At 41.9% G+C, this 27,192-nt stretch overlaps 1 protein-coding gene across 14 annotated transcripts in view; it reads left to right on the top strand.

The window, feature by feature from the left end:
- The window catches only part of ATXN7 (ataxin 7), a 131,502-nt gene that overhangs the window by 60,802 nt on the left and 43,508 nt on the right, over positions 1–27,192 (top strand). For all 14 annotated transcript variants that reach the window (XM_086367042.1, XM_086367045.1, XM_086367043.1 and 11 more), the window contains one exon: positions 23,860–23,964. In XM_086367042.1, coding sequence (XP_086223168.1) covers positions 23,860–23,964 — 105 coding nt within the window. The remainder of the gene's footprint in view (positions 1–23,859; positions 23,965–27,192) is intronic.

The following is a 27,192-nucleotide window of genomic DNA, read 5'->3' as shown; positions in this document are numbered from 1 at the left end:
ATGTACTCCTTTCCCTATTTGGAATCAGTCTGTTGTTCCATGTCTGGTTTTAACTGTTGCTTCTTGACCTGCATACAGATTTCTCATGAGGCAGGTAAGGTGGTCTGATGTTCCCATCTCTTTCAGAATTTGCCACAGTTTGTTGTGATCCACACAGTCAAAGGCTTTGGCATAGTCAATAAAGCAGAAGTAGATGTTTTTTTGAAACTCTCATGAGTAGTATGAAAAGGCAAAAAGATATGACACTGAAAGATGAACTCCCCAGGTTGATAGGTGCCCAATATGCTACTGGAGAAGAGTGGAGAAATAACTCCAGAAAGAATGAAGAGATGGAGCCAAAGCAAAAACAACACCCATTTGTGGATGTGACTGGTGATGGAAGTAAAGTCCGATGCTGTAAAGAACAGTGTTGCATAGGAACCTGTAATGTTAGGTCCATGAATCAAGGTAAATTGAAAGTGGTCAAACAGGAGATGGCAAGCATGAACATCGACATTTTAGGAATCAGTGAACTACAGTAGACTGGAATGGGCAAATTTAACTCAGATAACCATTATATCTACTACTGTGGGCAAGAATTCCTTTGAAGAAGTCAACGAAATAGTCCAAAATGCAGTTCTTGGATTCAGTCTCAAAAATGACAGAATGATCTCTTCATTTCCAAGGCAAACCATTCAGTATCATAGTAATCCAAATCTACCCCAACCGGTAATGCTGAAGAAGCTGAAGTTGAATGGTTCTATGAAGACCTACAAGACCTTCTAGAACTAACACCCAAAAAAGATGTCCTCTTCATTATAGGGCACTGGCATGCAAAAGTAGGAAGTCAAGAGATACCTGGAGTAACAGGCAAATTTGGCCTTGGAGTACAAAACAAATCAGGGCAAAGGCTAACAGTTTTGCCAAGAGAACATACTGGTCGTAGCAAACACCCTCTTCCAGCAACACAAGAGAAGACCCTGCACACGGACATCACCAGATGGTCAATACTGAAATCAGATTGATTATATTCTTTGGAGCCAAAGGTGGAAAAGCTCTACACAGTCAGCAAAAACAAGACCGGAAGCTGACTGTGGCTCAAATCATGAACTCCTTATTGCCAAATTCAGACTTAAATTGAAGAAAGTATGGAAAACCACTAGACCATCCAGGTGTGACCTAAATCAAATCCCTTATGATTATACAGTGGAAGTGAGAAATAGATTCAAGGGATTAGATCTGATAGAGTGCCTGAAGAACTATGGTCAGAAGTCTGTGACATTGTACAGGAGCAGTGATCAAGACCATCCCCAAGGAAAAGAAATCAAAAAGGCAAAATGGTTGTCTGAGGAGGCCTTACAAATATCTGAGAAAAGAAGAGAACCTAAAGGCAAAGGAGAAGAGGAAAGATATACCCATTTAAATGCAGAGTTCCAAAGAACAGCAAGGAGAGATAAGAAAGCCTTCCTCAGCCATCAGTGCAGAGAAATAGAGGAAAACAATAGAATGGTTATGTAAATCCAACCTTTCTGGATGGACACTTCTGTTGACAGTTTTGCTGTCTTTACCAACAGTGCCACATTTGAAGTACTTCTACAAGCTTCTTAGCACTGGTCAAGTTTTTATTTGCTTGTTTTTTTTTTTTAATAAATAGACAAACGGAGAGTATGTTTAAGTAGCTACTGCCGAAGTGCCCTCCGAGAAAGCTTTTCAATTGTCAGTCCATCTAGGTGAGAAAGTATGTTGATGGCTTGGGGGTGCAGTTTCTTCTTTCAAAGTTTGTCTCTCCTTAAGGAACTGGTAGGATGCAGCTGTTTTCCCTGTGTTGCTACTCCCCATGTTTTGGGCTGTTGAAATTGCATTCTTCTGTCCTGTAGACATTTAGAGCTCTGTGATTTGAAAATGCAGTGTGACATTCAAAGTGTTGTTAAAGGAAGAATCAATTGCAGGCTTCCAGTTAACAGAAAGGTTCATCATCTGAGATTCACAAAGTACTACCTAAGGTATTCACTCTTTATTCTACACAAAATCCAGGGTACAGATTTTGCCACATTACTGTTGACTTTCTTCATCTGCTCTTTAAGCCCTGGCCTCTGCAGTCTCAAACAAAGGCAAAAGCTGCTTTCTACCTCCCTTAAGAAAGTCCATGATGAGTGAACATCTCATAACAGGGTTTGGGGTTGAATTCAGAACAGAATGTTAAGTGACTGCAGTCTAAACTATTTTTCTTTCGCAGAAAAAGAGGAACTATAATTTCCCTGTGATTGATAATCTCCCTTGTTCTCCCTCTTGATAAGGTGATATTCTTTATTGGGTATTGAAATAAATTTACACAAAGCAGTTGGTTAGATGGCCTTTGCAGGGAGAGGGTGGTGCTTGCTGCTGAGGGATGACGATGTCAGTGCCTCACAGGTGCCTGGTGCCTAGGTGACTTTTGTTTTTCCCTGTATTTGACATATTACCATCAGTTTTCCTAAAACAATGTTTTAAAAAAGTTTTTCATTAAAAAAAAATGTTCAGAATTCTTTCATAGATTTAGTGCTTAAAAAGTTACTGATACTCATCCATATTTTCAGAATCATCAATTGCCCTAACTCCTTTGCAGCCGGTGGTCAACACTAAATTCATATTGAGATGCCAAAGACTAATTCCTCTAGGAGCTAGGAAAGCCCGAAAACCACCTTCTTATATCCTGTCCTTTCATATTGGCCTGCCAGGTGGTGGCTTCCCACCTCCCATAGCCTCTTCCTTCCTGCCTACTCCGAGGCTACGATTGAGTCTGGCTTTCTTGGCTCTCACCCTTTTGGGAAGAGGGTTCACAGAGAGAAAGAATCACCTGGTTCCCTCGGTTCTTGGGCCAGGGAATGTTTTTGTTTATGCTAAAGGGAAGCACACTGAGCAGTGGAGAAATGAGGGATCAGACAGTCATGTACTCACACACCTCTGTCTAAAGATCAAGATGAGATAAGGGAGCACTGGGTGAGAGACAGCCTGCGTGAGGGGCAAAAAGGGAGTACTTTTGGATGGGAACTGCGGGAAGAGAGGGTGAATGAGTATTATGCCCTGTGAGTCTGTTTTAAGTACTTCTTCTCTGGGTTTCTGTGATCACATCAAGAATTTTGCAGGGTGCTAATACTTGTTGCACAGCATCGCATTTCGTTCTATAGAACAGTCCCTGTTCTGTAGCATCTCTGGTGACCTTGGGAAAGCTCTGTAACACCTCCTGACTCAGTTGCCTCACAGGTGGGTATGGATCAGAATAGTGTTTCTCCCATAGGGTCGTTTTGAAGGTGCAGGGTTTCTCCGCTGACATTTGGGGTCAGGTCGTTCTTTGTTATAAGGGGATGTCCCTTGCCTATAGGACGTTTAGGAGCGTGTGGCTTCTGCCACTGGGTGCCAGTACCACTCCTCCCTCCAGTTGTCACAAAGAACGTCTCCAAACTTTGCCAGGGTCCCCAAGAACCATTGCTGTAAAGCCCTCATTCAGTGCTTGGCATATAGAAATGTTCCTCAGTGTTAATGCATAGGAGGTGTGTGATAAATGTGTGAACGTGTGAATGCGTGTTGGTGTTGCTGGTGTTATGGAATTGGAAGAGTGCTAGCTCCTTCTATAGAAGTCACGTGGAGGAGGTTCCTAGGTGATTCTTGTGGCACTAGGGTAACTGAGTTCTTTGGGGCCAGCTACCAAGAGGAGCCCTCCTTCCTCATCCTGAGTTTCACTCGTGTTGCACAGTGGCCCCCACGAAGTGCCCGAGTAGCTCTTAATGTATACGCTTGATTCCAAGATGCCTGTTTTTCTTGTGTTTCGTTATTCCTGAAATCAGAATGGATTATGAACTCATAGGGTACATTGTTTTATTCTTCCCCAAAGGCTGGCATTCACACACACTTGATGGCAGCTTTGAAATTAAGGAATGGGGTATTTCTGTGTGTGTATGGGCTTTGCAACTAGATTGGAACCTCTTTATGGGTAGAGACTGTCTTACTTGCCATTTCTTCCAGTGTGCAGCGCAGTGCCTCATATAGTCTCCAACGTTTGAACAGCCTGCACTTTCCACTTTTCTGTGATGATGCTCTTAGACTGCCTTTCATGTGGGTTTGGACCTTTACACAACTTAGGACAAAAACCATTGCAGCCTCGGTACCAAGAGTATTATTTATTTATTTATTTTTTTCAGTAGCCGCTGTTGTGTCCTTGCAGCAGTCTTGAGTGGTTGAGGCTTTACTGTATTTTGCTTACTGTAAGGATGAGTATACAGAAAGAACTAGTTTTCCAACACTGGTAGTAAGAAACAGATGTCTCAAACTTTTATAGGAGGGTTGCATCATAAGTGCTTTCTAAGTTATGTGAATTCTACTATGTGATGGTACAAAAGAGAATAATGGCGTGGTGAATTTCACTAGTCATTCAGTGCATATTAACCTGAAATGTGTTTGAAGTAGGAGGTGTGAATCAGCACAGACATAAGTTCCATGAGAACAGAGTTTTGCTCACTGCTGTATCTTCAGCATCCTGAAAGAATGCTTTGAATATAGTAAACACGGAGAGAATTATGGAATATTGATTGCTTTCCTTTATTTAGTCACAGTTCCTGCAAGTGTCTCACAGTGTAAGCATCTCATTGTCCTGTGATTGTGGTGTTTAATTACTTGGATTTTTCCATACAAGAAGGTCCCTAAACACTAGCCAACTATTTAATCTGGTAGAAACAGCCATCTGTTCTGACATCAGTGACATAACTGACTGTGTAGGACTTACTGGTCGGGCTCCATGTGGTGTCTGAGAAATTTTCAGGGATGATTTTTAAGTGACTTTAGAGACTAACCAACAGATTCCTCTCTTAAAATGGAACTCTCCACCATCACAGTTGAGACAGATGAAGATCACTAGGCATGCAAAAAGCGACAACTCAGGTGGGCTTCAGCAGATCAAGGACTGTTGTGTTTACCTTAGAAGAGCCAGAACTCTACCCTTGTAGACAGTCTTTCAATGGTGATCCCTAATTAGAAATTTTGTGGCTTTTGGTGATCAGTAGTGGATTCCATTGATCTTCTCTGTTTGACTTTCTCATGTATGGTTTTGGGTAGGAAAGAAGGAGACTGCCTGTGGTAGGTTCTGGGTAAATATTTGTTGATATGTCAGATTTCACATGATGTCAGATTTCACATGATGAAAGAGATGAAGGTCTCTCTGGAATAGAGCGTCTATTTCTTCATTCACAATTCTGCTCAGCCCATAATTTGTGCCCTTGACTGGTGGGTCAGTTTTCTCTTCTGCCCCTTTCATTCCCAATTGATGGTTCATGCTGAAGTAGTGAAGAATGGAAACAGCATCATTTTGTAGTGACCTTAATCTGATTTGTGCATGTTTTGCAACTCAAACCCATGTAAAGAAAGGCAACAGGCCCTATGATAAGAAATCACAGGAAGAGTGGAAATTTTCCCTCTTTAGCTCCTGTAATTATTTTTGCTGTTCAGTTGCACAGGCAGGCTGCCAGAGATAGGGGTACAAATTAATTAACCAACTGTTTGGAGAGATACGGCCATGTCATTACTGATAAGTGTAGATGTAAGTAAGGCAGTGTGTCGGCTGTTTTTCTAAAATGTGGGAGGACAGAAATATGTTACCTCAAATAAAATAGACCAGATGCTTAGTTGGGGGGTGGGAAACTATACTTTCTGTGAGTTTCCATTTATGAGCACATATATTTCTTTCCCCTTGTTTTCTAAAGTGCTTCCTAATGTGCTGAATGCAGGGAGAAAGCGTGGATTGTCATGTTAGTCTTTTAAAAATACAGTTGAATGTACTTTACCTCAATTGAACATATTTGAATTCCACTCCCAGCCCACTAAAATTATTTCCATTATAACTTTAATTCACCATAGTTTAGAGTAATTGGAATTTGATAAGACAGTGGTGAATTTTAAGTAGTAGTGTGTATAAAGTATGTATTTGTATGTGAACAACCCAGACAAATGTCTTAAAGGAAACAGTTCTCGTGGTATAAGCAGTTCTGTAAGGACTGATTCTGTTTGTTTCTTATTTAGTCTTCCTCAGAGGTGACTCTACTAGGACCCCCAGTTCATAGCTGTTGGAGCAAGAACTGAAGCTCTGTGACCAGTGACATGTCGTTGCCTGCTGGTTAGGGACTGTGCTCTGGAGTCAACTGGATTTAACCTTTAACCCCAGCCCCACCTCTTGCCAACTGTGTGATCTTGGGCCAGTTACTTAATCCTTCCACACAAATGTTTCCTCCTGTGTAGACTTGGGCTAATAATAGCACCTATACTCCTGGGTTGTTGTGGGGATTATGCAGTGTACAGCATGCAGAGCCTCGGCACACTGTCTGGTCTAGTGAGTTCTCCATAATCGTGTGACAAGATAGCTATTGTTATTATGTTGTATTTTGAACATTTGCCTGACCTTTTACTTTGGAAGCGCTCTAGAAACCAAACACACAAACAACTGGGGAGACATGGGTTTTGAACTCGAGGCATCACTCTGAACTGTGGCTGCGCGCAGGGTGTTATCTGCCAACCACATCTGTTTGCATATGGTTTTGGTAGGTGAGCTTTGAGTTCTTTGTTCAGGTATGTTGACCAGTTTCCTCTGGAAGGACAAGGAGTGAAACTATGAAGTCTGAAGAAGCAAAACTGAGATAAGAGAATGCATAAAACTTTCCTGTGAAAGTGTTGCCCATTAGGTCAGAAACGAGCTAACAGTCAAAACAAACTTGAAATACTTTAATGTTTCCCAGTGGGAACAAACTGCACCTCATCTGTTTTAAACAGAACAGACCGTTGTAACATTAACAGATATTAGGAGTAGAAGTAATTAACCAGCAGTCAACCCTTCCCTTTCCTCCCCTAGGGTTCCCTTACACATCTAACCCTGCCCAATTCTGACCAGAAAAAGCAGCTGTACAAGTGAATTTCGCGCATGAAAGAGAGGCCTAACAGAAAGGATTACAGAACAAAAAAACTATGATACTCTGACAAGTTGGTGTTGAGACCAACACCAATTCACACTGCAGGGACCTGGTCTGACCTATTCCCAGCTGTCTCCTAGGTCTGACCAAGTGCTGTCAAATAGGAAGCAGTTGAGTATTTATGGAATGAGCGGAGGCATGAATGAATCTGATTGATTTGTTTTCACAGGCATCAATGAAAACGGTAAAATGATGTGTGCAAGAGGGCAACAGAATCTTTTTAATCACAGGCAAGATTTATCTTTACTTTTATTGTAGCTTCTCTTTAAATAAAGCTGCCTTTGGGGAAGCTTTAATTTCTTTGCACATAAGCAATGAATAGTTTCAGACATTTGTGCATGGCTCTTACCATTCTTGGAGCCATATTTTTAATTCCTCGGTGACGTTGAATTATTGGCATTTAGTATACAAGCCTTGCCTTCCCCCCCACACTTCATATAGAGGAAATAATGTTTTAGGAGTTGATTTATAAAACATTTCTCTAAAACTGGGGGAGAGTCTTTAAGATGATGGCTTCCTTGTTATCTTCTTGGAAATCTCAGAGGCACCTGGATTTCAAATGTTGCCAGTGTATGTTCCTCATTCTCAAACCTGGCCCTCTTCCAGTCTCAGAGACTGGTCCCACCCATCCATCCTGTTCTACAAGACAGGAAGCTTGGCATCATTCACTGCACCACCCTTGTATCCAGGTCATTACCAAGTCATGTCAGCAGTTCCTTCTAAATATCTGTGAATCATTTCTGTGCCATCTTACTGTGATCTCCAGGTCCAAGGTGCCCAGATCTCTTACCTGTACTATTGCAAATGCAAATGACTGGCCCTCTCACTTTTGAAGCCTGAACTTCCCTTCTGTTCTGCAGTCTTTGAGTAGGGTTGAAAATAATAAGTCTGATAATGTTATCCTCCATTCCAGAGAATATTTCCAGGACTTCCCAAAATCTTTTCTTCTATAAAAATAGTGGGAACACTGGCAAGAATTGACAAAATTAACTTTTTCAGAATTCTAAAAATTAAAGGCTTGCAGGATCTAGTGAGCATTTATACAAAACAAAGAACTAAATCTCTGTAAATACAGGCAAACTCTGAGGTATTTTACCTAACTCTATTTTAATGCTGCCACACACCATACCATGCCGAGCTCCACAGTAACTTTGAAAACCTGTAAACCTCACAACTGTGGTAGCTGTGAAAACCAGTAGTTTAGAACCTATTAGACTGGAAAAAATAGGTTTGAAGCTTCCCTAAAGCTTTGTGCCCAGAAAATTGTCACTGTTTGAACTTTCTAGTGGGTCCCTAAAAAGCTCCATTCTCACAATTTGTCTGTATCAGAGCTCATTCTGTACCCTATCCCTAGGGCATTTGTTGTTGTTGTTGTTTTTTTTTTTTTAAAGTAGCAATCATTGTACATTGCAGTTGTCTAAGGCAGTGATATAAGTTGAGTCTGACCAAAAAACTAAATGAGATGTCAACTGAGGGTTTTGAAGGGCCCCAACATTTTCAAGATTCCTGAGAATCTAGAAAACCATGTGTATTAAATCAACTATGCTTCAATTTAAAAAAGAGAAGAAAACAGCATGCATGTATAGGGTTATCTGCATGTCCAGGAATGACCTGAGAAAACCTTAATCTCTCACCTCTGGCTGATTTTGAGTTTCTATACAAGCAGGAAATGAAGCCTAAGGTAGAGGTCTACATTATTGCTAGAGCATTGAAGATGTCCCAGCATATGCCCAGAGCCACTTGGCAAAGCCTGGGAGACTCACTGGTTCAAAATATTTAAGGAACTCCCTGTGCAATACTTAGCTAACTAAGCTCACACATAACAAAGAATACAGACTTTACACAATTAGACCAGGTAAATCAATAAACAAACCAAAAAGGAAGGTGGATCTTATTTGTGGAATGCCACATTATATTATCTATATTGTCTAGTTTTCAACCAAAAATTACAAGATAGTCCGAGAAATGGCAAAATACTGCCTATATGTTGGGGATGGTTTTGGGGGAGCACAAAGTGGAGCCCTGTCTAAGCAGAGTATTAATAAAATTCTGTTGAAATTAAGTTGATTTTATTCAAAGTACATTATCTGAAGTTAAGATGTTAATTGTAATCCCCAGGAGAACTACTAAGAAAATAACTTAGGTAGAAGATAGTAAAAGAGAAGAAGGGAAGTTAAAAAAAGTATATTCAGTTCAGTTCAGTCACTCAGTTGTGTCCGACTCTTTGCGACCCCATGAATCGCAGCACGCCAGACCTCCCTGTCCATCACCAACTCCCGGAGTTCACTCAAACTCACGTCCATCGAGTCGATGATGCCATCCAGCCATGTCATCCTCGGTTGTCCCCTTCTCCTCCTGCCCCCAATCCCTCCCAGCATCGGAGTCTTTTCGAGTGAGTCAACTCTTCGCATGAGGTGGCCAAAGTACTGGAGTTTCAGCTTCAGCATCAGTCTTTCCAAAGAACACCCAGGACTGATCTCCTTTAGGGTGGACTGGTTGGATCTCCTTGCAGTCCAAGGGACTCTCAAGAGTATTCTCCATCACCACAGTTCAAAAGCATCAGTTCTTTGGCACTCGGCCTTCTTCACAGTCCAACTCTCACATCCATACATGACTACTGGAAAAACCATAGCCTTGACTAGACGAACCTTTGTTGGCAAAGTAATGTCTCTGCTTTCGAATATGCTATCTAGGTTGGTTATAACTTTCCTTTCAAGGAGTAAGCATCTTTTAATTTCATGGCTGCAATCACCATCTGCTGTGATTTTGGAGCCCAGAAAAATAAAGTCTGACACTGTTTCCACTTTTCCCCATCTATTGTCCATGAAGTGATGGGACCAGATGCCATGATCTTCGTTTTCTGAATGTTGAGCTTTAAGCCAACTTTTTCACTCTCCTCTTTGACTTTCATCAAGAGGCTTTTGAGTTCCTCTTCACTTTCTGCCATAAGGGTGGTGTCATCTGCATATCTGAGGTGATTGGTATTTCTCCCTGCAATCTTGATTCCAGCTTGTGCTTCTTCCAGCTCAGCATTTATATTAGAATCTATCAATTCAAACAAAAGGATGTAGTGACAAATAGGGGAACAACAACAAAAAAAGACGTGTATTAAACAAATAGCAAAGTCATAGACTTAAATCCTACCTTATCAGTAATTGCATTAAATGTGAATAGACTGAACACTACTCAGCAGGCAGAAACTGTCAGATGGATTTAAAAAAATCATGATTTGGTGATACGCTATGAACAGGAGGCATAGTTCAGATTCAAAGTTGGAAATATATTGTAAGTAGAAAATATACAAAGAAATAGTAGTCAAAGAGAGCTAGCCTCGCTCTACAAATATTAGACAAAATAGATGTTTTTTAATAAAGTCATTAAAAATAGGATATCTTATAATCATGAATGAGTCAATTCATCTGGAAGAAATAGCAATTACAGAGATGCATGTGCCTAGCAAAGCTTTGAAATATATGAAGCAAAAAACTTACACTGTGAAAGGAAAAAAAGGACAATTTAATAGTAATAATTGGAGATTTCAGTAACTCACTTTAAAGCCTGGATACAACAGCTAGGCAGAAGAGCAATATGGATGTGAAAGGTTTGAAAAACATAAACCAGTTAGACACAACCAGCATTCTTTTGGAAGTAGTCCATTAGCATTCTTTTCAAGTGCAAATGGAATATTCTCAGGATCATATGTTAGGCCACAATAGAATAAACCTAAATAATTGTAAAAGAATTGAAATCGTACAGCATTCTCTAACCACAATGGAGAAAATCAGAAATTAAAAACCAAAGGAAATTTGGTAAGTTCACAAGCATGTGAAAATTAAACACCACATTCTTAAATAAAGTGGGTCGAGGAAGAAATCACAAGAGAAATTGTACTTCGAAATTAATGAAAATGAAACACAGCCTACCAGAACTGACATACTGTGATTGAAGCATTACTTAAGGGAAAATTTATAGCTGTATAAATTTTTTTTTTCTGTATTAAGAAATAAGAACCTTCCTTCCTAAGAAACTAGAAAAAGAATAAGCACAAAGCAAGCAGAGCAAAGAAGACAATGAATTATTATATGTGAACTAGACAATAGGAAAAAAAGGATAAAAAGCACTGAAACCAAAGGTTAGTATTTTGGCAAGATTAGAGTACTTTGATTATGATAAAATTGACAAACTTGTAGGTAGATCTCACCATATTACTCATATTATTAAAATCAGGAATTAAATATGTAATGTCACTACCCTCCTGACACAGATACAGTTATAAAGGGATACTGTGAATGACTCTATGCCAGCACATTGAATTTACTAGGCGAAACAGATAAATTTGTAGAAAATACGGTCAAACTATCAAAAATGACTCAAGAAGTATTAGAAAATTTGAATAGACCTAGTACATGAATTTGCATTAGTAAGTGTAAGATTTCCCCACCCCCTGCCCGCCTATGCACACAAGCTCAGGCCCAGATGGCTTCACTGGTGAATTTTGATAAAACCATTAGCACTCACTCTGCACACATTTTCCTATAGAAATGTTTGAAAAGAGAACTCTTCTCAATTCATTCTATAAGGCCAGTACCAAAACCAAAGACATCACAGTAACTGGAAACTACAGACTGATTAACTCAGTATACATTATACTTGGGAAGCCCAAGAATACTGGAGTGGGTAGCCTATCCCTTCTCCAGCGGATCTTCCCAACCCAGGAATTGAACCGGGGTCTCCTGCTTTGCAGGCAGATTCTTTACCAGCTGAGCTACCAGGGAAGCCCATACATTATACAGTGTGTATTTATTATATTCTGTAATGTGCAAATACTAATTATAGTTAAGCAAAAATGTTCAATATGCCTTTAATAGATGGATGACTTGGAAAGAGTCTGGATAATATATGAATAATTTCTCCAGTTTGGTCACAGTTTTCAAGTTTCAGTCCAGATTAAATGATGTTTTGTTTTCTACACTTGTCAAACATGTATGTAAGTCACTTGGGAATCTTGATAAAATGCGAATTCTGATTTTCTGGGTCTGGATTGGGTCCTGAAATTCTCTAATTCTAACCAGGTTCTCAATGATACAGAAACCGTTGTATTTTAAGTAGTGAGGTTTTATATTGAGGAGGAATATAGAGTTGAGTGTACCTTTCTTTTCATTGTGACCATTAGTATAGAAGATCTGAGGAGCGTCTTCCCTCTGACTTGAAGAATCTGAAACAAACTCAAGACAGTTATTAACGTTTTAGCTTTCTGTTCTGCATAGAGTTCTGCATCTTCTGAGGCATGCTTTTTGAATCAAATCTTCTGAGGCATCTTCTGAGGCATGCTTTTGGTAAGATATTTAGAGACTTTACAAATATGAGATAATTATAACATCCCTTTTAAGGAAGTTATGAAAGATATAGATTTCATCATAGCCACATGGCTGTTGGATAACACTCAGCTATGCCATAAAGCAAATAACTTGCTTAACATGCCAGCTGAAGGCTAGCCATTTGATTTTGGTTTTCATGTGTTCATTGCAAATATATAGAAATAAAGTTGTTTTTTTATGTTGATCTTGTGCGCAGATTGAATGTCTGAGTCCCGTTCCCCCTTCCACCCCGCCTCCACACACAAAATCATGTGTTGAAATCTAACCCCCAGTGTGATGATTTTTGGAGGGATGAGGCCTTTGGGGAAGTAGTTAGGTCATGAGGGTAGAGCTCTCATGAATGACATTAGTGCCCTTGTAAAGGAGGCTTCAGAGAGCTCCAGCACCTCTTCCTCTATGTGGAGGACACAGTGAACAGAGGACTCAGAACCAGAAAGCAGGCTTTCACCAGACACTCAATGCACTGGTGCCTTCATCTTAGATTTCCCAGCTCCCAGGACTGTTGAGAAATAAATGTTTGTTGTTTGTAAGCCACCCAAACTACGTTATTTTATTAAAGCAGCCCAAATAGACTAAGAAATTTTGTGTCCTCTGATGTTGCTAAACTGGTAAATTCTGGGAGGTTTTTTGGTAGACTTTTGTGGTTTTCTGCATAAGACCGTCAAGTCTTCTGCATATGCAGAAAGTTATATTTCTCCCTTTTGAATCTGGATGACTTTTGTTTCCTTTTCTTGGCTGATTGCTCTGGCAAAAACTTAAGTGCTTTGTTGAGAGAGAGGGTATCCTTGCCTTGTTTCTGACCTTAGGAGGAAAGCATGCAGCCTTTCTCCTTTAAGTGTGATGTTAGTTAGTTGTAGGGGTTTTTGTAAATGTTCATTATCAAGTTAAGGAAACTTCCTCTATTCTTGGGTCTCTGAATTTTTTTTTTTAAATCATGCGTATTTTTTCTGCATCAACTATTATGATAGTATGGTTTGTTTGTTTTTCTTCTTTAGCCTGTTAATATCACAGGTTACATTGTTTGGTTATGGATTATTTGAAGGGTCTTATTTCTGTAAATTTTCTAGTATCTTTCTGTTACTGGCTTCTAATTCAATTCCATGTGGTCAGAGAACATACTTTGTATGATTTCAATTTCTTTTAAATTTGTTGAGGTTGGTTTTCCGGGTTAGGCTATGGTCTATATAAAGCTAACCACTTGAAAACAGGCAGCTAGGTTAGTAGGTAATAGCATTCCATAGTTAATGCTGTTTTTAGTTATGTGAAGAGTTGTGGGTTTGGGTTTTCTGCATAGAAGATATTTGGCAGATGTTGCGTTGCTATATTGACTGCCTTTTGAAGAAAAGAAATCATGAGTTTATAACTGTAACGTTAACAGTAATAATAATGATGATATTGACACTACTCTTTATTAAGTCCTTACATACACTCTGCTTACTATGTTGAGACAGATTTAGAACTAAGCATTATACATGGGTTATCTCATTCAATCCAAAAATCTCCTGACATAGATATCATTGTTTTCACTGATTTTCAAATACAGGAAGTGCATTCTAGAGGTAAGTACCTCTCTTGAGGTTATACCAACTAAGTGGAAAACTCTCTTACAGCCCATATTTTTTTATAGTCTACAAGCTTAGCTGAAGGATAGTCATGCAGTAAAGATTCCCTAAGGGTTTTGGAAGGTGCTTCTAGATTTAGGACACATTTCAGGTTTGGTTTCTGATTGAAAAGTTAGAATTTGTTGGCAACATTTTGAGGAGCTAAAGGTACCCATGAGGCGACCTGTCATGTATGTCCCCTCTATAGCCCTGCCTGGCCTTCCCTAACCCAGATCCCCTAGGATTTTGATATTTGCTTCCTCTCTTCTTTGCCAGGTCCTGTATCTCATTTGCAGTACAAGTAGTGACAAAAGCAGCACTTACAGCTTACCTATGGAAGGTCACTGTAAGGCTGGCCACTTTTAGCCAGGGATTAATAACTATTAGAACTGTTTTCTCCTAGCTTTTTGGTCTTTTGGTCTTTGGTTGGTTGCTTTACATTTTGGCAGGTTGTCAACTGACCTTTTTGTGTGTGTGTGTCTGATTGGTTCTGTCATTTAATGTCTTATGGTCAAAAGAAGGTGCAGATCCCCTCTCAGAACAGAGAATATGAATTTGGGAGAAGTTTGTATAGAAGGTAGAAATAAAATTCTGTTTTATTTGTGTGCAGTTAAGATGTTAAAGCTCATGTCACAGCAATTCAAAACTTTTTTATCATATCACTGACATTCCTTTTGATTATCCAGAATTGATAGTTACCATTTGAAATAAATTTGAAATTGAACATAATAAAAGCTCAATTATGTGCAGACCAGCCTTCCAAGTCAATCCATCAGGTTACTTAGAAGTGTTTCAGACACTAATGGAGCTGAAAATCCTAGTATCTAAGGAAACCATTGCGTAGCAGAGAATCAGACAGTTCAGAGGTAACATGAGAAGTCTGATGTGCGATAGGATGTCTTGTTGACTCTGATTGGACAAGGTGGGAGACGGGGATGGCCCTGGGCAGTGCTGAGGATCTTGTGAGGTGGTGGAGAGCACGTACTTGAAAGTAGCCTACCTTCAGCTCTCAGCTCCTCCAAATACTGGCTCTGTGACTTAAGGCGGATAATCTTGTTCCTCACTTGCTTCATCTGTAAAGTGCAGATAGTGACCCTGTAAGGTGGGTGGTATTGTGAAGAGGAAGTGAGCTAATAATACTCAGCACTGTATCTGGAACATAGGAAGTGCTTGGTAATTAGACTCTTGTTATTTTTGTTGTACGTACTGCTTCTCAGGTGCCGTTGCTGTTGTGATTTTTTGTTCACTGATGTGTACCCAGAACCTTGAATCACGTCTAAGCATAGTAGACATTCGGTACATGAATGAATGATGTATGTAGAGTATTTGCCATGATACCTAACATCCAGTGAGTACTTAATACAATGAGTGTACAAAAGATGGTAGCCGTAGACCAGCAAAGTTTAGAAACCATGGCCAATGTAACCCACTGACAGTAAAAATGGAAATATTCATAATCATAAGAGGTAAGATGGTAAAGAATCCACCTGCAATGCAGGAGACCCCGGTTTGATTCCTGGGTTAGGAAGATTCCCTGGAGAAGGGATAGGCTACCCACTCCAATATTCTTGCTTGGAGAATCCCCATGGACAGAGGAGCCTGGCAGGCTACAGTTCATAGGGTCACAAAGAGTCAGACACGACTGAGCATCTAAGCACACAGCACAGCACATGCTGTGTGCCAGACATGGTTCTCAGAACCTTGTGTATGCTAACTCATTTCATCCTCGCAACTACCCATTAAGGTAGCTACTACTGTCATCCCCATTTTACAAATGAGGGTCCTGAAGCCGAGGACTTGCCCAAGTTCATACTCCTAGCGAGTAATAGCATGGGAGTTTGAACCCAGGAAGTTCAATCCAAAGGCTTTTCTGAAATTCTTTAGTTGAGAACCTAGTGTGTGCCAGGCATTGTGACATGCAGACGCGGCCACTGCCTCTGGGGATTTATATCTTAGGGTTATAGCCCAAACACAAATTATAAATCACTAATGAGTGAAGAGAGAGAAATGTCTGAAGAGATAGGGTCCTGCTTTAAATTGGGTGGTCAGGGAATGTCTCTTAATGGAATATAAGCCAGCCAGGCAAAGCATTCTGTACAGAGGGAACAGAATTAGCCAAGGCCATGAGGTGGGAAAGTACTTGGCCTTTGGGTATAACTGTCGAGGAGATAGAATTCTGGTGTGGATGAGGAGTGACCGTGTCTTATGGTTGCAGAGATCAGGCTGGGCCTTCTACGTATTGATTTTCCTTCTGACTACGTTGGAGTAGTTTACATAGTAAACTATTAAAGGGTTTAGTCTGAGTAGGTGATGTTTGTGATTTAAAAGCATCACTGCTTACTGTATGTGTATGGTTGGGGAGTTGGAATAGGCAGAGGGGAGAACAGCCACTATTTAGATCAAAGACCAGAAGACAGTTATTGGAAGATGATAAAAAATGGCTCATGTTTACAAAGTACTTTGCGTTGTTCCAAGCATCTTACATCTGTTCATTAGTTCTTCCTACAACCTGTTAGATAGGTGCTCTTTCTTTTCCCATTTATAGATGCGGAAATGGAGGTAAAGGCTACCGTGTGACGAGGCTGGAATTTGAATGCAGTCAGTGTGGTTCTAACAGCTGTGCCTTTAACTGCCAAGCTCTGTTCCCTTAGCAGGCTGAGTTTTCCCATCTGTGTCTCCCACCATCCGTGCAGCCACAGTAGCTGCAGTGAGCGGGGAACAGACTGCAGCCCATCTTTGGTTTCTTCCACTCTGCCTTACCCCTTGGATGGCCTGGTCTCCCTCCCCGGCTCTTCGTAGAGTTCTCCAGAGCATGTCTTCAGTCTCCTCTCTCCCATCTTCATCACTACTTCCTGTCTTGCTCTGATTTTTACATCAGCCCTTGGGGATCGCCCTCCTACATACTTACCTTGGTCGATCCACACTTATGCCAGAATGACCTTTTGTATCATGTGGCTTCCCTCCTTAAAACTGTGGCTTCTTCCATGCTTTCAGGGTAGAGCTTAAGCTCCAAGACTTGGACTTGGATCTTCTTCATGGGATGCACCCGCAAGTCTCTTCCACCTCTCCCCTGCCTCTCATTGCTTATAAGGTGGAGCAGCAGGGGCTGAGACCCCTGGAGAGTTAAGCTCACATTGTAAAATAGTTGCCATTTGGTGTGTATATCAATCTCCTTAGAGTTTCATCAGTGAGCACTGGGGCTCTTGCAGCAGAACCTTTAGTGTGTGTGATGTTGTGAGTTTTTGTTTATTTTGCTGAGTGTTCACTATGTGTTCAGCACGGAATGCTCTCCACGGATTAGTTCATTTCATCCTCACCATAATACTGTGAAATGTAGGTCCTGTTAACTCTGTTTTACAGATAAGGAAAGTGAAGTTCAGAGAGGTTAATAATTTAATGGTGTTCACATAGCTACTAAGAGAAAGAATAGGGGTTTGATCTCAGTTGTCTGACTCCAGAACTGCTTGGAGTTACTGCGCTGCACACGCTAGCAAAAGAGAATTTGCCAGTGTGCGTATTTGAGAATCAGACCCTGAAACACAAAATTCTACCAGAAAGTAGCCCTAGAAATAGGATCATGTGTTCACGGGAAGCTTTCTCACCCTTGAACTTTTGTCTTACTGAGTGGACACCCCGTTCTAGTGGGTGACTGTGTGACATTATGTGACATAAAGGGGCAGTTATATCCTGGACTTCGGTGGCACCACAGAGACTTCATCTAATACTTAGTTACTGTCCACCCATAATGTTAGTGCATGCATTAGTTGTTTGGAATTCATGGCTCAGATGTTAAAGAATCTACCTGCAATGTAGGAGACCCGGGTTTAGTCCCTGCGTTGGGAAGATCCCTTGGAGAAGGGAATGGCTACCCACTCCAGTATTCTTGCCTGGAAAATTCCATGGACAGAGGAGCCTGGTGGACTGCAGTCCATGGGGTTGCAAAGAGTTGGACACAACTAAGTGACTAACACCCTCACCCCTCATCCTTCAGGTTAGGCATTGTTAAGCACTGTCACTGGAGCAGAAAACAAGACAAATGTGGAGCTTAGTCTAGTGGGAGGAGGTTAAGGCTCTCACAGTTAGATGAGTAGTTACAAACGGGGCTCGGTGCTGTGTGGCAAGGCAAAGGCAGGGCTGTGAGAGCAGACAGGGGCCTGACCAGCCAAGTCTCCACGGATGTGACATTGAGGCTGAGACCAAGTGAAGTGAAGCAACCAGCCAGGTGAGGATCTGGAGGAACGGGGTCCAAGCAGAGGGAACAGCCGGCACCATGCTGCTGTGACAGGAGACAGCGTGGTGTGCATCAGGGACAGAACAAAGGCCGTGAGCAGGGCGCCAGCCTTGTCAGGGACCTTAGTTTTTATCCAAAGAACAACTGGAAGCTGTGGGAAATTTCCAGATGCCAGACATTGCTTCACCATCACACAGTGAGAGTGCACTTCTCAGAATCTGCTAAGCAAGGCAAGGGGTCTGCTGTCACACAGAGCTACACAGTCATCCACGTACACGTTATCTTCACAGTCCTCATCAGTGAGTGACAGACCGTGAGGGATGTGAGTATGAGCATAGCTCTTGTTGAATAGTGGGGATTCCAGAAAGAAGAGAGGAAAGCTTTCTTTGCTGCAGGCACAGTTGTATCCACATAGGACTGCAGAGAACAAGAAGGTTCTGAGAAGACCTGCACAGCCTTGAGTCTAGAGCAGGCTGACTCCACCTGGAGAGCTGTGAGGACTCAGGGTGCGAGGCCCGTGCTTATAGAGAAGTAGGTCAGGGTTCCAGTCCCACTTGGCCACTTGGGAGGCAGCAGAGGCGTTCAAGGAGAGGAGTAACTTTATTACTCTGTAGGTCGGTGGCTTTGGTGGCAGAGTGGAGGAGGCTGAAGAGGGTAGAAACTCAGGAACTCCGTCTGGAGCTCTGTACTGGTGTGCAGAGGTCACAGGGCTCTGGCCTTGGGCACCGACAATGGGCGCACATGGGGGAGGCAGCTTCTGGCTGTTTCTGGGAGAACACTGGGAACTGTCTGGACTTTGGGGCCCAGCAGACCCGGGTTCAGATCTTGACTCTGCCACTTACTGGCTTGTGAAATCTCAGTGTCTGGGTGCCTTAGTTGGCTGAGCAGTATGGTGAGGATGCATGACTCCTACCTCCCAGGCTGCGGGGGACATGAGTGAGCACTTCCTGGGGTCTTCTAAAGCCTTTCTACCCTCGGAGGCACCTGGTGTGATAGGTAATATGATCATCACTGTTTGACATACGAAGAGACTGAAGTTCAGAGAGGTTAGGGAACTTTCCCAAGATCACATTGGATTCAGAGTGCTGGGGAGTGGCCCACACTGTTAGCCACTCTGCTTACAAGGCCTGTGACTGAGCGTGGTTGGGGAGGGGCTGGAGATAGCCCTGTAAAGAGATGACAGCTGGGCTGAGCTCTGATGTGTGAGAATGCACCAGGCATCATGTGAAGAGCAAGGGCAGCGCCTGGCAGAGAAAAAGCTTTAGAAGGAGAGAATGGAGGTCAGTGTGCCTGGAGCAGAGAGGGCCAGGGGCTGAGGGGACAGGGAGTGGAGAGCGGGGAGGATAAACCTCTGGCCATGCCTTGAGGGTTATAGTAAAGGCTGGGATTTTATTCCGTAGGAGTGGAAGTTTCTTGGGAAATTTTAACAGTCGTCACATGATCTGTTGGAGAGTGTCAGATTTACTCAGGCACCCATGTGGAAGGGATTGTCAGCCGTATGGGAGATGTCTTCCACGGTGCTCAGGAAAGGTGCTGGGGGCAGGCTTTACAGTGGGGCCTAAACAAGGGAGAGAAGTGGCCAGCGGCAGTAGAGTGACCGGACCTGCTGGTGATATGAGGGAAAGAGGCGTCAGGGGCAATGTCCGGGGTGTAGCTTCCGAAGATGAGAAGGGTCATTGACACAAAACGGGGATGATCTTGGGGTGGGGGGTGGGAGACAGGCAGGGTGGGAAGCACTGCTCTCTTGGACGTGCTCGTTTGATCGGAGATGTATGAAAGGCATCCAGATGGCGGTGTCTGGGAGGCAGTTGGATATATGTGAGTCTAGACAGAGCTCAGGAGCCGTCTGGGCTAGAGACAGAAATGTGGGCGTTGTTGGCATGTGGAAGTCCGGGTGCGTGGGAGAGGGGAGGCGCGCAGGGGACTGCAAAGGTGCAGTGTTTGGCTGCAGCGTCCATTTGGTCGTTGAGCGCAGTCCTCCAGGGAGGGCGGCAGCACCGAAGTAACTGGTCAGGACTGGCTTTGGTCAGAGGGCCGTTATTCTGCACAGAACTGGGGAGGCTCTGCTCACGTGTCCGTGGAACTGGACCCAGTCCTTCCTGCTTTGCTGGCCTGGGGTCTCCAAGGGTTGATACATGATGGCCTAGATGTGGGTGCCGGGCCACTCACTAATTGGAAGGTTGGGATGACCTGAATTCTGAGAAAAATTTCGGACCTACACACAATAAAATCCATTCTTTCAAATTAGGTCAGAGTCCATGGGATCAAGTACGGTTTTAAAACTTTTTATTGTATTTCATATAATGATTTAACTTGTGTATTTAAAGACTGTTTTGTAAACTTTTTTTTTTTTTTAACTCAATAGGAACTCAGTTTAGCTTGATAGGAACTCTTTCTAGATTTCTGTCATAAATGAAGCTTTTTTTTTTTTTCCTTCTTGCATTTGGGCAAGTTCCATATGTTAACTTATAGATGGCTGATTGTGAACTTACACTTTAAAAGTATTGGGAAACTGTTTCTCACAAAAATTATTTCATTTTCTCTGTTACCACAACATTCCACACGCTGTTCCTGTTGCTAAGGCCTCTGGAATGTCTCAGTGCAGAAAAAGGATATAGAACTCCTTTTTTTCCCCCTGAAGAAGACATTTAAATTATTTTGTATCTCCTAGTTTACGTCTAAATATGGATATCTGGAAGAATTTAGAAAGCTAAAATTCAAGTTGCTTTAGGTTCAAAAGTCAAGTTGCTTTGGGTTCTTCTCACAGGAACTTGGTTTCATAGGGTAGCATGAAGTGTACTTCAGTGTACCATCATTTCCACGGGGATTGTGTGAGTGCACATGTGTACACATGCTGGCTTTTTAGGGAGATGTGATGTGCTACTAAGAGCTGAAGAACTGATTTCAGAGATGGTGCAAACCTAAGTTTGAGTCCTGGTTGTACTTTCTTGCTGGGTGACACTACACATGTTCTTGTCTCCATTAGTAAAATTAGGCTCCTATTGTAGGATACACCTTATAAAAAGTGCTTAGTTCAGAACTTACCACATAGTAGTCTCTCAGTAAATTCCATATGATTATCATCATTATTGTCATCATCAGTTGCAAAAAATTGTAAGTTATTGAAGAAATTGAACTTTTTGCAGAAGTATAGATTCCTGGTGCTCACAGGATGACCCCTTACTCTCTTAGTTTTATTAGTGTTTCCGAGTCTCACAAAAGGATGAAAGGAATCAGAACAGAAAAAGAGCAGTTTTCTACATAAGCCTCATTGTGGCCAGTCACATTCTTATTATTTGAAAGGATGGATACAGTTTTTGTATTTTTTTTTTTTTTTTTTTTTACAATTGCCTTATTTATAAAGAGGTGGGGGCTAATTCCCAGCAGTATCTGCTTCTCTGGCAAAGTGACATTATCGTATGCACATAGCTTGACATAGAGTGCTGTGAGGCACCACGCAAACCAGGCACATCGCAGAGGCCCAAGTCTAAACTGAATTCAGTCTCAACTGAAATCACTTATTTTTTTTAATTGGAGGATAATTGCTTTACATTGCTGTGTTGGTTTCTGCCATGCAACAGTGCAAATCAGCCATAATTTTATATATATATATATATACACATCTAGAGCCTCCCTTCCACCCCCTACCCCCACCATCTCATCCCTTTAGGTCATCACAGAGCACCAGTGTGGGCGAGATCACTTAATTTAATGCTTTAGCTACTGTTTAATTAATAAAACTAATTAAGTTGATTTCATTAATGAAACTATTGATTTTATATTTATAGACATTTCATATTTCTTAGCTGTAAGTTATGAATGTTATGCCATTTCTGTAATTCAGCTTTTCCATCTTAATTGTCCTGAATCAGAGTCATTTAACCTAGGGGTATATGGAACCTAAGGTAAACTACTAGTCTAATTTTTTTTTTTAATGAAATGTCATGTCAAATGTAGCCATGGAAAGTAGCTTATTACATGTGGATCACTGCATGGATTTCACCTCTCCCCTCTCCCACGTGCGCTATTTTTAACTCAGTGTGGGCTTGCTTTCGAGGAAAATAGCACACCGTTTGGCTCTTGTCATGAAATTGTTAAGCTTAGTCACAGAAATCAGCAATCTGTTAGAACCTTCTTATGTTCTTCTCTCAGTTTATATGGTCAAAGGTGTTCAGCCCTGACAGTCAACTTATTGGAGTTGGCATCTGGAAAGAATTTCTAGAAATCGTATTCCTCTGGTCTTAAAGGGACCAAATTCAAGCCACTGTTATGAGTCAGAATGAAATCTCAGGTATTGACTTAGACAAAGTATTCACCTTTCTATGAATCAGTGTCCTCCTCTCCACAGCAGGGTTATAATGGTATCTGCCTTAGTAATTGCAAGGGTAAAATGAGATCATAGCACGAAGAACGTGTTTGGTGCTGCTCCTGCATCCCAGAATCATGTCCCTCCCTGGTATGTTTCAGATTCAAAGGCTATCTGTGTAGTTCAGTGCAAATAGAAACTGTCTAAGAAAATCTGAGCTATAGCCAGGTGAAGATATTAGATCAGGAATTTGATATTTTAGAGATTATCATCACTTTACATCACCTCAGGGCATTTTCTGTTTCCTTTAAAACCACCCAGTTCACCCAGGGTGGAAAAGGCTGAAATTAAATCTTACAGGAAAGAAAGCAGATGCTAATCAGCTTTTTAGATCTTTTCCCTCCCTTTAAACTTGGTATTTGGTCTACTAGAAAATTTGCCCAATTGAAATGTGCTAATTATCCATTCATTGCAGATATTCTAAGTAGTGCATCTAGTGTAAAATACCAATTCTGAAATATTTAAAAGAGTTAAGATTCTGGATTTGAAATGTTCGCTCTGTTCCCTTGGTTGTTGCAATTTTTATTAATTGTCCGCAGTTAGGATTTTTTGGTTAACCGTGTGTTATCAAGTATCAATTAGTGTACTTTCAATTTACATATATATGCAGGTAGACTAGTTTTATGTTTAAGTTCTCACTATAAAAAAATCCAACTTGTATTTTGCCCTGTTCCAGTAACTGAACTGAGATTAATGTTTGCAGTGTTATGCTTGTACTGAAGTTCTTTCTCTCCAGTGGCATCAGTATGTAAACAAAAGGACTGGAGGTTAGTTGTGACCAGAAAAAAAAAGTATGAAAATAGTTTTCTTTGTATTACATATTGACGAAACCAGCAATTTTCCTCTAAGGGAAACCTCTACTTCCTTTATTAACTGTTCCATAGAACTCAAAGACTTGATGGCTGGAATAGAATGCATAGTTAAATAAAACCATTAGATGGTACTGCTTTGTGAATTCCTAGACATTTTCTGTGGTTACAGAGTCTTCCTCATAACCCTTATTAGACTTCTCCTGAAGTTGCTTTATTGTGTGAGGGGATTCATGGATCGTATTTTAATACATTGGTCTGTTTTACCTCATACTAATGATTTCTTGTGCATTTTATTCTAACCCTTTATAATGGTGTTTCTGTAAGCCTGATTTGATTTCTCTCTTCACAGTCATGGTGCATCACATCAGTTACTTTTAAACTGGAATAACTTTTATCCTGTGCACTTTATCATAAGGCAGCTTTTTTAGGAATATCACCACCCCAGATGGTTTCCTATTAATGAGAACCACGTGAGTGAGTGATGCTCTCTGTCTTTATTGCAGACATGCCAATATTTGGTCTCTGTCCAGCCCACGATGATTTCTACTTGGTGGTGTGTAACGACTGTAATCAGGTTGTCAAACCACAGGCATTTCAATCACATTACGGTAAGTGCTTAACCATTTAAAAATCATTATTAGAGGGTAAAAAGGTAGAGCAGGATTAAGCTGTGACAGCAAGGGTGGGGTATACTACTCCTCCCCTCTGTCAGGAAGTAGGTTTTTAATTCATTGAATGGGTTAATGCCTATCAGATGTTAGGTGTTTACTGAATTTTCTTGAAAGGAATGTGCATTTTTCTGATTTTTATTAAAATTAGGGGAAAAACATATTTCATAAAATCTTTATTGAAATACTGCATCAGTGGAGTAAAATATTTGTTTTCTTCTAGATACCATGGTTGTGAATTTAGTGGATGGTAAAATTATATATAGATACAGAGTATAGAGACATGGCTGTTTTTAAAAGAAATGTGATTTTGAAATGTCCAAGTTCAGTAGTTCTAAATCTGTCTGATGTTCTAATTTGTGAATATGGTGGAACTATGCTGTCTTCCCCCATCAAAATGTGCATGTACTTAAAATGAGGCATTGTGACTTCAGGGGTTTCACGAACCTCTGAGCCTTCCCTGGGCTGTGAGACTCCAGGCCTGTTGTTAACTGGGTGTCAATCATGGGAGACTCCAAATAAGGTTGTTTTGCATTGTCATACTGGTAAAAAAAAAAAAAAAAAAAAAAAAATTCTGATCATAAAGTTTAATTTTATACCCAGTTAGAGTCAGTAGCAACTCAGAAGTATTTGAGTGCTCACCTTGTTTCAGGCATGGGGATGTGGTTATCATTTCTGCCTCCACGGGGTTCAAAATCTCGCTGGAGAGAAAGGCAAAACTGGACGTTTTTTTTTTTTTTTTTTTTAATAACTGCAAGTTGTTTCATTGTTGTCCTCACAGCTACAAACATAGACTTGAGACAGAGAATAGCAACAGGGTCTTTCTGTTTAAGCAAGGCCTCTAAGGCGGTGATCCTGGTGACCCGAGCCCTAAGCGATGAGAGGGGGTCACCCATGCAGGGATCTGGAATAAAAGTGTGCGACAGAGGGGAGCGCCAGTGCGCAGACCTGCAGAAGGCTCGTAAAGTTAGTGAGGGAGGTAGAGACACGGGAGTCAGCCTTCTGGGTGGGGCCCTTGTTCTTGTACAGGCTTGTAGGCCCGAGGAGGAAGCTGCCTGGGGGCACTGGAAGGCTTCTGTAAGGGAAGAACCCAGGACCATCTCTCTCGCTAGGGCAGACTGTGGGAAGAGGGTGCAAGCAGGAGAGAGTTCAGAGGTGAAGATGACCCCAGAGTAAGGCTGTGGGAGCAGCAGGGCCGGAGGCACAGGCCAGCTTGGAACCTGCAGGGCTTTCTGTTGGGCTGGGCTGCCGTTGTTCGAAGTCACACCTTCACGATCACAAATCCCACCATTTTCCCCCAAGGAATCTTTTCTGTAATCATAAAAAGGTCCTTTGAGTTTTCTTTTCTGGATGAGGCCCCAGAGTAGGCACCAGAGTGAGCACCAAGCTGAATAAGATATGGTCTCCCTGCTTAAGACTCCAAGTGGCTGGTATTGGAAAAGACAGTTAGCCAGTTGCCCAGTGCTTTGGAGTTATGGGTTTTGAAGCCAGACCAGACTGGATTTACATCTAAACTTGCAAGAACCATAGGTTAGTTGTTCGCCTTGAGCAAGTTTTCCAACCTGAGCTTCTTGTTTATAATGTGGGGACAGTGATAGCAACCTCATTGGTTCCCAGAGAGGATGAAGTGCAGCAGTGTCGTGTAGCCCCTTGTGCATACCTGACACTTGACAGGTCTGCGAGAGAGGGGAGGTGCCGCTGTGGGTACAGAAAGATGTGTGTCGGAACTCACACAGCAGTCCAAAACCTTAAGAAGAAGGAGCGCAGATTGCTCCTTCCGCTATAACTCGGGGTAGGCTTCTTAAAGGAAATAGCCTTCTTCACATCAGGCTATTCCGAAGAGTAGGATGCATTGTTTTTCCCATGTGCAACTTGTCCCCGTCAGTTTTTAGGTGTGGAATACATGTCCATTGTGGAAAATGCAGAAAATATTTAAAAAATCACCTACGATCCTCTAAAATGGGGTGTGTGTTGATGGGGATGGACAGGGCCTTCACAGTAGCACAGTTTGTGCACTGCACAGCCATATTTGGTGGCGCCAGGTTGGCCACAGGGCTGATGGGAGCAAACGCGGAGGCAGGAAATTCCAGGCTGTCTGGAATGTATTCCACAGAGTCTCCATTGGCCGGAGCTGATGTACCCCGTGGGGAAGAGCTGTGTGCCAGGGCAAGGCTGGGGCTGCTCAGAGAGATTCAGTGCCATCAGACACCCCGGGCTTGCTATGTCAGTGGGAACCTGTTGCAGGGTTTTTAACACCTAAGTGATTTGGCTTAGTGATGCAGTGTGAAAACAGCTACTGTTTGCATCAAGCCCACTTAGAGATATTCCTTCTTGCAGGCCTTCCCTAGTCAGGAGGAGGCCCTCTTGGTCCCCTCTTCCAGAAGCACTTCACTCAGTTACAGCACGTTTCTTGGAGATGATTTTCTTTATCTTCCTCTGTGTCTCATAGAATGAATGTCTGTATATCGGGGGTGAGGTAGGGGAGGGGAGAGTGTCTTGAAATCATATTTCTTCTCTTTTTCTCTATCCGTCTGTAGCATACATAGCATCTTCTAATAAGATACGTGTTCAGTGACAAAGGAATTGTGCTGACTTCCAAAGTAGAAGAAGGGGTGGTGTGAATGCAAGACTCAGTACATATTCCAGTGCCTTCTGAAGGCAGGCAGGAAGTGCAGCTGACACAGGCCACTGGGTGGGGGCTTTGGTCCCTCTAGTGGCAAGGGAGCTATTCAAGCTGTAAGAGGCAAGAGGGTCTCTGGTGGAAAGAAGAGGGCCAGGTGCTGACAGAGGGATTCAGTTGGGAAATGTAGAAGGAGGTTCCTCTTTGGGGTCAGCAGCCAAGGGAAGGCTGATGGAATAAACAGGAGGTTTGGAGATGGTTAGGTGTATGGGCCTGGGGGAAACTTCATCAAGTGGAGGAAGGCACCATGTGATGTCCCTGGCCTAGTTCGGGGGTGATAGCTCACTCATCTGGAAAAAGAGAGGTGGTCAGGGGGCCAGGACCAAGAACCATTCCCAGTGTTGCCACTGTGTCTTCTGTCTTTGGGGTGAGGGGTTTTAGCAGAAAGAAGTATTTGCAACCCATTCTCCTTTGCTGTAATTCTAGAAGGCCTATTGCTACATGTTTATTTTCCAGAGTTAAAAGCAAAACCTGTTTTTGAAATTCAA

Source organism: Bos grunniens, chromosome 22, assembly GCF_055505025.1.
Source record: "Bos grunniens cultivar Pamir isolate PY7600 chromosome 22, Bosgru_T2T1.0, whole genome shotgun sequence".
NCBI lineage: Eukaryota > Metazoa > Chordata > Mammalia > Artiodactyla > Bovidae > Bos > Bos grunniens.
The sequence above is the reverse complement of the archived record's forward strand: the minus strand, read 5'-3'. Positions and strand labels throughout refer to the sequence as shown.